We start from the raw sequence: 15,436 nt of genomic DNA on the forward strand, positions 1-15,436 counted from the left end.
CCTCCCTCCCCCCCAATCGAAAAAAAGTCCGAGCCTCCGTTTCATCGCGATGGCCCCACAATCGGCCTGACACTCGGTCTGGGGGCACGCAAACACGTGTGTACTTACTTAGGACCAGTAATGTACCGCATCTCACTCATAGATCATGGTTATGGTCATGGTTCGCGGAATCCTTGAAGAGCTGGTCCCCCCCCCCCCCCGCCGTCCAGCATGAACAGGTCCAGCATGAATGTCGCCGGAAGCAGTCTTCGACAGAGGTCCGGACGACACTTTTCGTATGCGTTAACCTTGGTTCGGGTCCCATGTCACTCGGTGTCTCCTCTTCATCTCCCAATCCTTTCGTGGCGCGCCCCTTCTGTGCTTGCCCGTTCGTGCCTCAATGGGACCGTTTGACGCTAATAGGAGGTGTATCTTCCGCGTTCTGCTTGCTCAGACACCACCAACGGAGTCTTGTTCCTTTCCTCCATCGTGAGTCCTTCCACCACCCTTCCATCCTTGCGTCGTCGGTCTCCCACTCAGGGACAGACCGATAGAGTGTGACTCACCTGTACTGATGTTCTGAGTAATGACCAAACTTATATGGCAACGTAAGGGAGGTATGTACGCCGTAGAAGCAGGGGAGGACGAGAGGGTTCATTTGCTAGGTGCATGATCTCAACCTTGGACAAACCTTTTTTTTTCTTCTTCCCTCCCTCGTTTCAACTCTTTGGCCGGGCGGGCTTGCATCTCTCGTCATCATGCCCAGCTGCCACGCGTAAAGAGGGATATGAGAAATCAGAGGCAAAAAAGAAACATAAAAAAACACACACAGACTTCACACCGTTCACACCTCGTTGTGGAATCCGGGGGTGCGTCGGAACTCTAATAACGAACGGGTATCCGGCCAATAAAGACGTGCTCCGTGACCGCCGGTCCTCGGGAGGGCTGCCGGGGACGGGTCAAGAGACTGCACGGCGAGTTCGGGAGCACATAAGTAGCTATTTGCGTCTTGCAAACCCCCTTTTCGGGCTCCCATGTCCTCGCGTGTCCAGATGGTCTCTCATCAACGGGGATTTGTGATATTTCGATGGTGTTCAGCGCATGTCCAAGTGATTTCATGGGAGGATATAGGGACACGATGCTCACTCGCCCCAACGGAATATTTCAACGGCGAAAACCACACCCGCGACGTTTCCGTCGACTACGTTGCGTCCGTCCCTTGAAGTACTACCGTGTGGTTCAACCAGCAAAACTCAAGAAAGAAACGGAAAGGAGAGAGTCCCTCATCAAGGTGCCAACCCTGAAGTTACTTTTGACTTGAGAAAGGAGACGAAGCTTCAGCAAGAAACCAGGTGAGCCACATCATACAAGGGAGTGATGTCAATTAGCCAGTCAAATGACATTATAGGCAATCGGACTTCTGACGGTCGATGTCTGGATAACCGCTTACACGAGAAGCTCTCGCCCACACGGGCTGCGTGTACTGAAAGAGACGACCCGGTGTGGTGAAAGGTGGGAAAAGGAATATATAGAAGACTACTGTGCCGGACGAGGAAAATATGCCCAGGCGCGGGTTCCCAAGAATGCTATGAATCTCATCTGTCTCCAGAACGCCGAATTAGACCAGGAATCAGCACCCTTCCCACGACATCCCATCAATCGCCCGTCTCCTCGACCAGCCACCTCTCAGCCTATGCCGGAAAAGAACAATAGGCAAAATCTCCCGTTTCTTACATCTTACCACAACCCCGTCCAACGGCTCCCTTTCTCGATTACAGGCCCCATCACCTCCCCACATTGAACGACTCCAGTCTCTTACACGATGGCATGTCATACGCGTCGGCCTTGCGCATCTTCTCCGGGTCCTGGAAGAACCAGCCGCTCGCCGAGTCGTACAAGCGCTGTCTCGCCAGCAACTCGTTCTCGCACTGGAACCGCAGCGTCCGCACCAAGTTGTTCTCGGCCGTCTGGTCCAGCTGGCTGAGCTTACCCTTGGTGAGGCTCTCAACCTCCTTGGGGTTGACAAAGTACTTGACATTCAGCTTGGGCGTCGTCCGGCCGAGCGTGTTGGCGCCCTTGGGGTTATCGTAGACAATGCTCGGCGTCGCGGGCCCGCCGCCGCTGAAAAGGCTCGAGATGAGCGGGAACACGAAGAGTAACAGGATCGGCAGGAGGCCCATAAGCGTCGACAGGCCACCGCCTTGCTGCTCCGTCGCTTCACGCGGTCTCCTCCGCGGCCGCGCGCCACCGAACTGATGTACCCTGAATCCCGGCCCGCCACCAAAGTTGAAGACGAACTGGGGCCCTGTGTCAAAGCCGCCTGCACATCACCGTCAGCATCTGGTTCATTCAGCATGGACACCTCAAGACTCACCTCCTCCGAACGGACCGCCGCCGAACCCGCCCCCAAAAAACCGCTGGAACATCTCCTCGGGTGTCATCTCGTCCATCCCGCCACCTCTGAAGCCGCCACCTCCCCCTCCTCCGCCGCCGCCACCACCAGCTTGCCGTCCGCTGAACCCGCTGAACGGGTTCTGGGCCTGCGCCTGCCCGAACCGGGAGTCCGGGTCTGTGCCGAAGCGATCAAACTTTTCGCGCTTCTCCTTGTCGCCCAACACGCTGAAGGCGCGGCTGACCATCTTGAATGCCTCGTCGGCGTGCTCATGGCCGTTCTTGTCGGGGTGGGTCATCAGTGACTGTTTGCGGTAAGCCTTCTTGATATCGCTCTCCGTGGCTGTCTTTTTGACCTCCTCGAGGCCAAGGATGTCGTAGAAAGCCGTCGGTGAGCACTTGCGGATGCGCAGCACCGCCGCCTTCTGTTCCACCGTATACGAGCGGCCCTGGTTGCCCTGATTGTGCTCGCGGCTGCGGGCGCCACCGCCGGCCGCATCGGCCCCCGAGGCTGTTGCGCTCGGCATGGTGCCCGGTTTTCGTGGGTGTGGGCGCGTATGTGCGTCGGGTGCGTCTCTGTTTTGGGGGTTTGGTGATGGTTGCTGGGGCAAGCCGAGGGGTCGTTTTTCGAATCGCTGGAAACCGGGTGGGAAATGCGTAGAAAGACGCTGCGGGATCTAGATGCGTTCCGATGGGCCGTAAATCAACAAGAGACTTTTCGTGGCTGTCATGCGCAGGGTCGTTGTTGGCTGATGCGATGTTGATTGGCGGTTTTTTGCCAATCTGTCAAGATAGACGTTGCAAGGCTAGATGGAAGGACGGATGGAGCCCCCGGATGGATGGTTTCCCCCGCACCTGCTGAAGCGAAAAGACAGTTGTAAAGGCTGACCCGTGTCTATATTCAAAACTCGACAGAGTGCGTCCTAGGAGGGATCACAAAATACGACGTCCGTGTTCTGGGAGATGTCGTGGAGTCGATGGCCGGGTTGTAGGTATAGCAGGGAACCGCGGTTGCGTCGCAAGAAACGGAAAGAAGGTCGCAATGTCCTCCTTGCCGAACAAGACACTCTGCAGTTGTCCCCAGCCGTCCCAGCGCACTTGATGGCTGTCGAAATTGACGAGACCCCCGACGCCCGGGGTCTACAGAGTAGCTGATTGGGTGCGGCTTGCGCTTACTCATCAGAGCTAGGTCTCGTCTTATCGATAAGTCACGTCACCACCAGGGACTTGCGTTTGGAGATAATGGCCCCCGGGTACCTAGCTAGTTAGCTGTAAGCTATTCGCTTTAGAAGGTCGACGCCAAAAAATCAGTGACGATATTCCCATTGCTTCAACAGCCCAGCCAGTCCTTGCGCCAGCGGAACCGGTCGACCTCCCACTTCCCAGTGTCCACGACAATGGCGTCCAACAGCGGCGTACCCGAATCGGAGGACGTCAAGTCCTCAATCTTTAGCATGCTGCACGATTACGGTAGTACGTGCATCCCACTCTCTCGCCCATCACCACCACACATGTACCATGATCACTAACACACCACCTCCGACGACAGCAAACCCCCTCCCGCCCGCCATCCACGCCATCTTCATCGCCGCTCTGCACGCGCGGCCCCTCAAGGTTCTCCCGTGCTCCTTCGCGCCCGCCCTGCTTTTCAGCAGCTACGTCAACCTTGCCGGCTTCCCTACCGACAGCGCCGGCTTCACCTGCGCCCTCTCCGGCCTGTATGCCCTCCTCGCCCTGCGCCGCCGCCAGCCCCTGCGCAGCAAGTTCACCGCCCGTGGCCTTGTGCGCGGCACCGCAATTGGCATGGGCTTTGCCAACTCGGCTGCCGGCGCCTGGGTCTACGCCAACGGCGACCGCAAGGCGGACGAGGCCGCGAGAAGGGAGCGGAACCGCTGGGGTGGCGACGCGTAGAGTCGTTGAAAAGGGAGACCCGTTGGAGATGCCCGATCGCGGGAAAGGGGCTTGGGAGAAGAGCAGCTCGTTGTAGTCCGCCTCTGTCAGGCCTGCAAAAACTGCAATGGATGTTGCACGCCTCCTCGGATGCTTGTTGACTGACTGACTGACCGTTGCAAAAAAGAAGCCAGAAACGCCAAGCCAAGGCGAGGCGGGGGCCCGGGTTGTCGACAGCACGAGGAACATTATAGGATTGTACAAGACGCATTGTCAGATATTGAAAGGCGTCGGGTTAGACGAAATGTCGCCACGCGCGAAACGGCGGTGTCCGGGTGAGGGTCGACACGTCGCATTGCCATACAAGGCTTGGAATCAATCCTCGACGCGGGTGTATCACACGCAGGGAGCAGATAGACAAGCAGGGGCTTGTAGGATAGTATCATGTAAGACCATCACAAATACTTACTCGACAGTAAACATGGGCAGTGTTTGCTTGTAAAAAAATGCGCTTTTTACTCTGGGCATCGCCCCCACAGCCATTCCGCCATACTAGTTGTACAATGCAGCAAGAAAAACCGATACGTGACAAAATGGTGCACTCGGTAACTCGGTAACCCCTCGAATCTCGAGTCCAACGCCATAAGGAGACACCTCAGCTCTTGATGAGTCCCCATCTTCTGTCTATCCATACAAATGAAAAAATTTCAATAGCGGTCCCCTTCCCAACAGTCAGTGCTGCGACTTTGGGCGGTCCCAGATACCAGGCCCCTTTTGTGCCCCAGTTTTCTCAGTCCCTTTGTCAAATACTGCGACCTGATCATCCTGTCTGGTCGTCTGTCCTATTGCCAATGCTTTGTAGAGCCTCTCGTGTTCATCTTTGCCTCTCAGTACTTCTTCATCCTCAGGTCCTCCATGTGGGGCCCTACATGTAAGAAGGGTATCATGCGTTGCTGTGCAGTAGGACCCGTTTTTCTTCCAGAAAACCTAGGTTGTGGCTGTGGTGCTGCAATGCTCTCCACCAAGTTCAGGCTTCGGTAAACATCCGCTCAGCGCCATGCAAGTCCTGGAGATGCTGTGACAACCAGACATGGTCATCTTACATCTTTGACCCGCCTGGCTGTGGTCTGCATTCTATGACCAGAGAGCATCCAGACAAAGATGACAAAGACACTGAACAGCGTCACCCGGACGAAGTGGCGGACCCGAAACCGCATGTTTGCATCGTGAACAAACAGGTTGGACAGGTCCGAGAGGTCAAAGTCGGTGAGATACTTAATATCGCAGTCTCTGACCTTGGGTTCAGCATATGCCCGATACTCATCAACAATGGTGTTGAGCTCCCAGCCCGTCACCTTGCGGACGACACCGACAACACACCCAGTGCGGTGCTGTGATCATGTCAGTAAGTGGGAGAAGGTATGAGAATGAACTTGGATGAACGCACCTTGCCATGGTTGCAATGGATGAGTAAAGGATGGTGCTCGCGGTTCAGGACCAGTCGCAGGATAGCCTTCATTGTCCGGATAGGGATAGCCTCCTTCTTTGTGCCCTTCATGTTGAATACATGATGGCGGATGCCATTCCCAGACATGAAGGCTGTATATGGCTCATCGACATCATCCTTCTGGACAAGGGTGCTGTGTAATTGGTCAGCATTGAGGGGACCACTACACAGCAAGGTGAGTAATCAAGATGACTTACACAATCGACTTGAGGCCAAGATTCCGAATGAAGCCGAAATCCTCGGGCTTGGGATAGCTGCTGCGATACACTCCTGGGACCACGACGCCGAAGTTGATAGGTCTCCCGTCAATGGGCAGGACTCGCTCGATGCCTGGAGATATGGGTGAAGCCAACGGTGTCTTCAGCTGATCAGCGGCTTTCAGGAGCGCATCTTCATGCCAGACCACGGGTTTTTCTCCAGGGGCAGCGGGCTTCGACTTTTCATCTTCCACCAAGATGATTTGCTTCTGTACGTAGACGTCCAGAGTGGTGTCGGGGGCAGACACAGACTCGCGCGAGCCTTGACGTGAGGGGCCCTTGACCTGGTACTTCTCTGCCAGCTCGAGGGGAACGGCGTCTTCTTGCTTGGAGTTGCGTCTTGTCGGGCGGTAGGTGGGATCTTCTTCCGGGTGACCACCTCCATCCTCGAGGAAGGGTCTTGTACTTCTTTTTGAAACAATGGCGCCAGCCATGTTGGATGGATTCATGTAGTCGACTTGTTAAGGTCGGGGTTAAAGAGAGGAGTCTAGCTCGCGTGACTCTATTCAGGATCGTCGAGTGTAATTTTGGGTTCGTGGGGCTGTATAGTTCGTCGGTCGGGGGCGGGTTAGAAAGAGGTAAGAGGTCGTGTGAGCAGATCGGAAAAGCGGTTGATTCAGGTTGTTCAGGGTTGTGTTGAAAAGCGATTGATCGGTTTGTTTTCCTCCCGTGGGACAAGAGGCAGTGTTGAAGAATTGTCCCTTCGCGTGTCCTTACAGAGGACAGACGCAGACCTGACGGGCGGCAAGTTGGAGATTGAGGTCCATCTTGTCGAGAGCGCGGGTCAGGGTGGTCTTGTTGGTGGCGTCGCAGGCAGGCGACGGGTGATGATGTTCGCAGGGACTCTCGGTGATGAATCTGGACAGGCCGATCGTGGAAGCGAAAGTGGCTAGATTTGTTGTGGGAAAGAGGGAAAAACGAGGTACTGTAGTCTGTAGGAGGGAGGAAATAATAGAACCCTGGGTGCGCGCGGGAGGAGCGGGTTAGTAAACGAGCATCGTAATGTCATGTGTGTGTGTGTGTGTGGGTGGGATGGGCGATGTGCAGCCGGCGTGGTGGTTGAAGTGGGCGGGGCGTGGGTGCGGCGGAGAGGAAGAAGCGCGGAAGCACAGGTGCAGTGCTAGCGTGCTGGCAGGACTATCCAGTCCCCCCATGGAAACAGATTGCTGTTTAGGTGAAGCGAAGGGTGATTGACTGTGAATGACGGGTGGGCAGGGGAGTGGCGTACGTACCTTTCCTGGCGAGTCCCTGGATTGATGTTTGGCTTGGCTTTGTGAAATTCTTGGCTAAGACGAGATGAGGTGGAATAGAAAGATCTTCCTCGAGTGTTTTTTTTTGTCTCAGAGTCAAGGCCCAAGTATTGATTGGGTGCTCGGGGGGAAAGAGAGGAAGGAAGAGAGAGAGAAAGAGAGAAGGACAGACGGTTCACCGTTTACCAGGGGAGAAGAGGGAGAGAGAGTGTGTGTGCGAGTTGTGTGAAGCAGAGGACGGGGACCTTTCTGAAGCACTAGCAGTGAAAAGTACCTATGGTTGGAAGGTACCTAGGTACGAGTAGGTACCTCCGCTCTGTGCTGGTGGATGAGGGGACGGGGTGGGGTGATGCACTGGCTGGTCGCATAACCAAATTTGGGGAAGAGATGCTGGCAGTCCGTTCCTACAGGGGACCTGGATACTGGGTACCTGCCTATGGGTAGAAGCTGGAAAAGGCGTCAGAGGAGGGGAAACGAGAGGGAAGAAAATGCTAGGCCAGCCTGAATACAGTGCCAGACAGCAAAGCTCTCGGGACTCTGGAGGGAAATATCCGTATGTGCTGAAAGAATGACACAGGACGCAAACGAGGCACAAGGAGGTCACCACAAGAAAAAAAGGCATTGGAAAGTTGTGTGGGCTGGACCCGGCCATCCATTCGCGGTCATTGCGGTACTCAGGCCAGGCGGCACTTCGACGGTCAGAAGAAAGAAAAACGAAGAAAAAAGATAAATTGATAATCAGATTCGAACGGCCCGGATGACGACCCTGCGTACCTCTCCCGCGAAGAATAGGTGCAGCTATACCTCTTAGCTCCGTGTGGGGGGGACACCTGCAAGGACACACTCACTAAGCCACAAACGGATAAGGTGCGGGCTTTTGGAGGGTGGCATGCTGAACCTCACTCTGTAAGCTTCGGGTCCACTGCAGCCAAGCTGACCTGGAGAGGCCGTCCGTCAGGGGGAGGAAATCAAAGGAGTTAGAGCCATGGAGGAGATTCAAAAAAAAAAAAAAAAAAGAGTACGTACTTGCCTCTACTCAGACATTTTATTCTTAGTACTTACTGGGTACTGATGGCATTCGGTACGTACTCTCAATCTCTCGCCCTTCCCTTCCCGGACAGGCTCACAAATCCATGGAAGAGCGACTGTAGGCAAACACCGAGGAGAATCCCGCATCAACCTCACAACTTGCATCAACCCGGTAACTTGGCACGTTGGAACCACCCGCTGGCCGCGCAACGAGACGCGAAAGAACATCAAACCGCACCAGTGGTCCCCCAAACCAGACCCGTCAGCGTCTGCCACGATGGATGGGTGGGCTCAATCGAAAAGTGTGACAGTGACCGCTAGGCGACGTGAGGGGCACCTTGGAGACCGACAATAACATCATCACAAGGCTTGACGAGAAAGAGGAAAAGAAGAAGGGAGAAAAAAAGACACTGTGGCTGGCGGCGACCTGAGCGCAACGCAGCCACAGATCGGTGGGTGAGCACTGACGCTTAGTCACCCAAAGAAGAAGGCGGCGTAGAGCCTGCGAGTTGGAAACCCCAGAATACCTTGCAGACAGGCAGGTAGGCAGACTCCAGACACGCCAGACTGTCAGTCGCTGCGACTCAGCCGTGCGTGGTTGGGCCTCTTCCCAGCCAGCAAGGAACTCTTGATGATCCCCATCGGTACACTATCTCAGTAGCCTGTAGGTACTGTGAGAGAGCGTCCGTCTTACGCGAGTGGCGGTTCTGAACTCAACCGTGTTTGTCGTCCAAGCTGCAGTACCCTCCACTACCTTGGTTACATACTTCATTCGTCCATGATGCCGATGCCGCGCACGCGCAAGTACTCCCGCGGATCAACTCCAGCCCTCCCCAAACTCGTTGAATGGCAGACAGGCGTACTCTGCAACAGTCTGTTTCACGGGCCAAGTATCTAGAGTCGCCTGTACACCAAGTTGTACGCATAGATACACTGCCGCCTGGTCGGGGATGACAGGGATTCTCCAAACGATCAACAGGCGCGCGTGGCACACTGTTGTGAGCCTGTGTCAGCCATCAAGAATTCTCCAAATCGAGCAGACGACAGTCAGTTGGACCGCGCTAGCCACGGCGACAGCCTCGCTCTTCTGCCGATCATCCTGCCTGTATCTTGCCGTCCCTGGCAGACTCTGGTGAAGTGGGAAATCGCGCTACGTGCTAAAAAGTTTTGGCATCTTCGACTCTAGGTGACACGGCCTCAATGTTCAATCCAAAGGGCTCTCCGCCTCACCTTGAGCCCAGCGCTATGCACCATGTGCGTTATTGGCTTATATCAGACCAGGAGGCGTCATGGCGGAGAACGTCTGATCCTCTCTGCTCTCAGGACCCCTCTCGGCTGTTAACGCCATTCCAGAGTGCCGTCCAACAGTGAGAAGATGACTGCCGTCGCATGCCAGCCAAACTGCCTCCCACTCCGCGCGGCCGTCTTACGTCATGTTCGCTCCCGTCGCAGCCAGAAGCAAACAAGTCCTTCAACGCGTGTTGAACCGAGCGCGGTTGTCGTACAAACACGCCGCTGCTTCAAGAGGTGCAGCAGTGTGATTGATGATGGAATGTTGCCAGGCTGCATAAGCCACGACGGGGGGAGGGGCGCTAACCACGACCACAGTGGCTGGTGTCGGATCTCAGCGGCAGCCAGCAAACCGGAAAACAGAAAAAAAGAAAAACTTGAACCGGCCATTCGGTTTCCACGTCGTTACCCTACAATGATGCATTACCTCACCTGCCCGATCTTCACCTTGGTTGCGCCTCCATCACGGTATCGGTGACGCTGCCAACCCGGCCGAATCAAGGAACCCGTCTGTTCCCTCTCCTTCTCTCTCGCTCTTCGGACTCTGAGTCGAGTGGCCACCCGGATACCGGCACAGCACAGCACAGCATGGCGACTTGTGCTGTGTGCGGGTGCGCACAACATTTCCGCATCCGCCGTCACCTCGGAGGACTGGGCTGATATCACTCACCGAACGCCTCTCATACTCCACCCTGCCATCCGGAGCATCTCGCCTTTTCGGCACCGAGCACTACAATTAGAATAAAGAAAAGAAAGTGACAACATTCTCTTTCTCGCCTTGCCATGAAACCGGCCCACAGGGTCCAACACCGATGACAAGGCCCCCAGTCCCGCAGCGGCGGGCCATCCCTACTGCGTACTGGTAGTCGTGCAACAGCATGCTGTACCAGTACCGTGTTACCTCGTCAATATTTTTGCATCACCTTCAGGTGTGACGCCGTCCGTCAGCACCACATCCCATCCAAATCTCGGGGGTCTATCCCAGAAGGCCCAAAGCAGGATCCGACTAACAATGGAGAAAAGATTGCAAGATGAGCAATCCAATACTGGAGAAGCTCCCCCACTGCCATTCCCGGCCTTTCCCCCCCTTTAAATCCAGACACACACCTACGCATACCGTACCTAACCTGGTGAACAGTAGGTGGGACGGACTTCTTGCTGGGCCAACCGCACTTGGTCCTTCATGCATTCACGTAGCGTGCAGCCCGGGTGCCATCGAGTGATGGGCGACGTGACAAGCTTGCCTCTGGCGCCGCACTAGGTTACCCTCCGTCCAGCTCGCCGCGCCGTCCATCCTACTCCGTTGCTTCTAGCGCGTCCCATAGCGTCGGTCCGCTCGGAAGCTTCGTGAGTCTCTTTGCAGGTGGCATCTGCCAGCCATACATGCTGGCGGTGACTTACAGTCACAACGGTTCCGGCACGGCCGAAGTAGACCCACCCATCACAGCAGGTCGGGAAGCTAAAGGTGCCAAAGATATTGGTGTCGGTTCGCCAATGACAAAGGCGGAGGAAAGCATCAAGTGCCGGCATCGTGCATATTTGGTAGGTACTTTGAGTTGGTACGTAAATCAATTCTCCCGCCGGCGCGCCCACCTGTTGTGTCGTCGTTCGACGCTGCCTATGTGCTGTTGTTTGCCCGCCGCCTATCCAAGGCACTCGAGAAAGAAAAGAAAAAAGGCAGTTCGAAAGGGCAGACACGCGGGCCTCAAGTCGTATAACACACGGCGCGCCTACATGTTGTCTCCCTGCCTATGCAGCCCTATCCCATTCAAGTCTTGCAACGCCGGTAAACAAACGCCAATCAGTACTTCGTGTTACTCATCTCATATGCCTCCCTCCCTCTCGGGTCCAGTAGAATGGACCATGGCGCTAGTTCGCAGGTCCTCCCCCCCTAACAAGCCGCATTCCACATCTCATGCGCGAGCATCGCGCCAATGACAGAGGCGCCTTGCACGCTCGACGTCGGCATGCGGTTCCCGTAAATCTGGAGCGCAAAGTGACATGATACTGCCAGCTCGCCGATGCCCAGCGACGTGTTAATGATGGATGCCCAGCTGGGCGTCTGCTCGTTGCGCATGTCCTTGATCGCGTCGCCCGTGAGATGGATTGCAATGGCCATGCTCAGCAGCATGGCGCCAAACATCACGTCTCGGCTGTATGGGTATGACCCAGATGTCGCGTGGAGCCATGCGCCCAGGAGGATCGCCAAGGTGAAAACGTCCAGTAGTCGGTTGTTGCGTAGACCGCCCGTTCTCGCCAATGGGCCAGTGTTGGCAGTCTCGGACCTGTTGTTCCCTGCTTCGCCGTTCTCACCCTCCTCGGGCTCATCCTGGCTCAGCGTGAAACTCGTGTTGAGAAGGTCGGCCAGGGAGCTGCGCGGATCGGTGGGATTGGATGCCGAAGGCGCAAAGAACGTGGGCTGCGCGAAGGCCACTTTACTTACGCCTCTGTTTGCGTCATCCGCTGAGGCGCTCGTTCTGGACGCATTCGGGCTGCCGATGGAAAAGATAGACTTCTTTTCGACCGGTTTTGCCAGAGTCTTGGGGCCGTTGCGAAGCTTCTGCGCCGGCGTGATGGGCGCTGGAGGCACCTTGTACCAGAAAGGGCTAGAATTCGGACCTGGATCAGGTTGGCCAAACACCTGGTTCGGCGCCTTCGGAGGTCCGAAATCGTTGAAGGCGCGGTGTTTCGATTGCGTTGGAGACCAGTCCATTTCTTCCGCGTATTGAGGCTGCGATGGCTTCTGCGGCGTCCCGAAGCCAGCAGTACGGGCGCTTGATCGATGCTGTAATTCCCGCTGAAAGAGTGCCGGCGAGCCAGAGCCAATACTCGTCGGACTCGGGGGACTTCCGGGCCGCGGGCTAGACTCAGCCAAAATATCGTCAAGAAGGGTTGCCATATTCTTGTTGTCATCTTCACGATGCTTTAGTTGTTGCTGCTGCTGCTGCGGCCTTGGAGGCGATGCCACAGGCGTGCCGATAGTCCGGAATAGTGGCGTCGTATCGATACGGACAGATCGTTGAGCAAGGATGTAAATCTATGTCTTAAATCAGCAAAGTTTGGAAGATGAAAGTAGCTGGTAGCGCTCACCGCCAGCATGAGAACTGCCATCAGGCCGTGTAGGCTGATCTGGGCGCTCTCCTCAGCTGCGCGACCCCCCTTGAGCTCGGTCATCCTCATGGCCAGGAATCTCGTAAACAATATCAACCCCTGAAATGTGTACCAGTGCGAGAGCCCCAGAATATGCCGAGAGAAGCCACGGAACACCTGAACGAACTTGGGATTCCACCAGACGCTGACAGCATTTGCCCACAAGCTACAAGATATCAACACCTCAGGCTTAGGGAGAAGCAGCGTCAAGGCAATGGAGAGCTTCCGGGCAATTGTCACTTCGGCATCGGGATCTCGCATCGGCCCTTCGTCCGACTGTCTCGCAAAGACGGCTGCCAAGCAGGTGACATGCCACAGGTATTGAAACGCGACTCCTCCAAACCAGAGCCACTTCCCGGCCACTGCCGCCATGTCTAACGACGTCAATTGCTTAGGAGCGACTCGGCTCTTCCTGCTCCTGTCCATCATGCGCCGTAGATGGTCGGTCCTGGCCGTGTAACCAGCTTGGTCAAGCTGGGCTTGGACCTTGGGCTCGCATTGGGCGCATATCTGGGGGTATCGCTGCTCGAGTCGCCGGCGGAATTTGTACATGTTCTTTTCCAATTCGGCATAGTCGGGGTGATCGGGGTCCTCGGGAAGGTATTGCGCCAGAGAGCTGGTAAAAAGGTGTTGGTTCTTGAGGCATGTCGGGCAGAAGATGCTTTGGGACGGGCTTGCAAAATCGGGGGAATGTGATCGCGCTGTTGCATATGTCGTCGTTGCAGGCACCGATGTCGTTTTGGCCACTGGAGGGTCGGTGATGTCTCCTCGCTGCAGAACGTTAGATAGAGGTCGTGTTGTTGCGCAATGCGCGTTAGGGTGACTTGCCTCATCCAAATAGTTGTTTGCGTCGCAATGAAGGCAAAGGAACTCGCGAATCAAGCCGTCATACCTTGTAGAGGAGCGTTTTCCACAGTAGAAGCAGGTCAGTAACCTGCCACTTCTTGACTTTGCCATGTCGCTCAGAGATTCAAGGCTCCCCAGGCCGCAACAAGAGATATATGCAGGGCAAGGGGGGTGTTCGTGTCTTTGATAATGTTGTCACCCGGAACTTTCTGGGTTCTGCCGGGCGGTGTGGGCGTGTTTCTGTCAGAGAGCAAGGGAAGTCGCAGGGATCTTGGAGGATGAGCAGGAACATGAGGTCATCCTATTTTGCTGGCAGGACTCAGGGGCCTCTGGCCCATGGGTGCGTAAAATACACTAACAAACATCACCAGATGGAAGCTACCACCACCTCCAGAGGGTGTGCTGCAGGGAGGGTTTGGCACAACCCCACAATTGCTTAGCGATCCATCGAGTCTCTTGCAGCAGTGCACTAACAGCAACTGGGCTGGTCTCCCTTTCACCTCACTCAACACATCGTCGTCAAGTGAGTGGACGATATCTGGTCAACCTGTACAAAGAGATTGATTTCCAGAAACAACTAAGCTTTGGGGAAGCATTTTCCCTGTCAAATAATTGCAATCAGACCTCCTAAATCTCAGAACAGAATCACGCTGGTAATGCAACGACGGCCCACCTAGTGAGTTGCATTCTGATACTCACAACACGTTGCTAACACAGCCATAAAAGCCAAACGTGCTTTCTCCATCTTTGCTTGCAAAGGCATGGAACCAGGCCATATAAGAACTCCTGACTCTACAACATCTCAATAAGATGGCAGCTGCATCTACTTTGATCGGCATTGCCGCTGCCTTTTGTGCGCTTGGTTTGGGGCTCATTTTGCGTTCCTCTTGGAGGGCCTTGATTGGTACCCTTTCCCTAGGCGCGATCTCACTCCTAGTCTTCGTCACGGTATGTCAAAGATATCGAATGTACAAAGTTTCAAACACCAACACAATATAGGCTCGCCATCTACAAATTCAGCAGAATCGACTCAGGCGCCCGGTCCTATTATCCGATGCATCTGCCAAAGACTCTTCGGGGCTCGGCTTGTTGAAGGGAGCCTATTTTCTGATTGTGCTTGGATCGGGTGGCCATACCAAGGAGATGCTCGCCATGATGGGGATCGACTTTCCCAACATCCCCGATATGCATCGACGCTATCTCATTTCCAGCGGCGACGCCATGTCTCTTAAACACCTCGATGCATTCGAGAATGATCTCAAGGACACCCATGGCGAAGAACAAGCCGGTACTCACGACAAGTACATCGTTGCCAGAGCCAGGAAGATACACCAGAGTCTACTCACAACGCCCTTTACCGCCTTGCTATCAGTCATCCAGATCTTCCCGCTGCTCCTGACGTCCCCGTTCAAAGGCGCGAGAAGCCGCCAGCAGTTTCCCGACATCATCCTCACCAACGGCCCAGCCACGGGCTTCATCGTTGGACTGGTCGCCTATACCCTGAAAATGTTCTACATCGTTCCCGAGGACACTATGCAGGTTCTCTACATTGAGTCTTGGGCACGAATCCGGACTCTTAGTCTGACCGGGAAGCTTTTCCATCGCACCGGATTCGCTGACCTATTGCTGGTTCAGCATGAGAAGGTGGCCAGGACATACGGCGTCAAAAACGCGGGCTGCATGGTTGTGAAGAGAACCGGCTGACATGCAGGATATCATTCCGGATCATGAGGGAGGCCGGAATAACCTTGATGAGAAGCAACTAATGGAAGTTCGGAAAAGAACAGCTTGCTCTCGATGGCATGTGGCTAGAGGTATTGGCGTCCAAAACCGAAATGGCCAACGTG

General features: G+C 55.2%; 5 protein-coding genes across 5 annotated transcripts; 2 read left to right on the forward strand and 3 right to left on the reverse strand.

The window, feature by feature from the left end:
* Positions 1-1,763: 1,763 nt before the first annotated feature.
* On the reverse strand, positions 1,764-2,897 carry CH63R_10699 (DnaJ domain-containing protein; the record flags this gene model as incomplete). Its single annotated transcript, XM_018305673.1, has 2 exons — positions 1,764-2,299; positions 2,354-2,897. The coding sequence occupies 2 exons, from the start codon at positions 2,895-2,897 to the stop codon at positions 1,764-1,766; spliced, it is 1,080 nt and encodes a 359-aa protein (XP_018155097.1).
* Positions 2,898-3,767: 870 nt separating this feature from the next.
* Positions 3,768-4,281, forward strand: CH63R_10700 (uncharacterized protein; the record flags this gene model as incomplete). The annotated part of the gene is made up of 2 exons (XM_018305674.1): positions 3,768-3,843; positions 3,920-4,281. 2 exons carry the CDS (start codon positions 3,768-3,770, stop codon positions 4,279-4,281), a joined length of 438 nt encoding a protein of 145 aa, XP_018155098.1.
* Positions 4,282-5,354: 1,073 nt separating this feature from the next.
* Positions 5,355-6,473, reverse strand: CH63R_10701 (Tyrosine phosphatase; the record flags this gene model as incomplete). Its single annotated transcript, XM_018305675.1, has 3 exons — positions 5,355-5,651; positions 5,708-5,900; positions 5,965-6,473. 3 exons carry the CDS (start codon positions 6,471-6,473, stop codon positions 5,355-5,357), a joined length of 999 nt encoding a protein of 332 aa, XP_018155099.1.
* Positions 6,474-11,484: 5,011 nt separating this feature from the next.
* Positions 11,485-13,700, reverse strand: CH63R_10702 (uncharacterized protein; the record flags this gene model as incomplete). Its single annotated transcript, XM_018305676.1, has 2 exons — positions 11,485-12,630; positions 12,684-13,700. The coding sequence occupies 2 exons, from the start codon at positions 13,698-13,700 to the stop codon at positions 11,485-11,487; spliced, it is 2,163 nt and encodes a 720-aa protein (XP_018155100.1).
* A 1,032-nt stretch (positions 13,701-14,732) lies between these two features.
* Positions 14,733-15,293, forward strand: CH63R_10703 (UDP-N-acetylglucosamine transferase subunit ALG14; the record flags this gene model as incomplete). Its single annotated transcript, XM_018305677.1, has 1 exon — positions 14,733-15,293. The coding sequence occupies one exon, from the start codon at positions 14,733-14,735 to the stop codon at positions 15,291-15,293; it is 561 nt and encodes a 186-aa protein (XP_018155101.1).
* Between the last annotated feature and the right edge of the window lie 143 nt (positions 15,294-15,436).

The sequence above is a fragment of the Colletotrichum higginsianum genome, assembly GCF_001672515.1.
Source record: "Colletotrichum higginsianum IMI 349063 chromosome 7 map unlocalized unitig_7, whole genome shotgun sequence".
Taxonomy (NCBI): Eukaryota; Fungi; Ascomycota; class Sordariomycetes; order Glomerellales; family Glomerellaceae; genus Colletotrichum; species Colletotrichum higginsianum.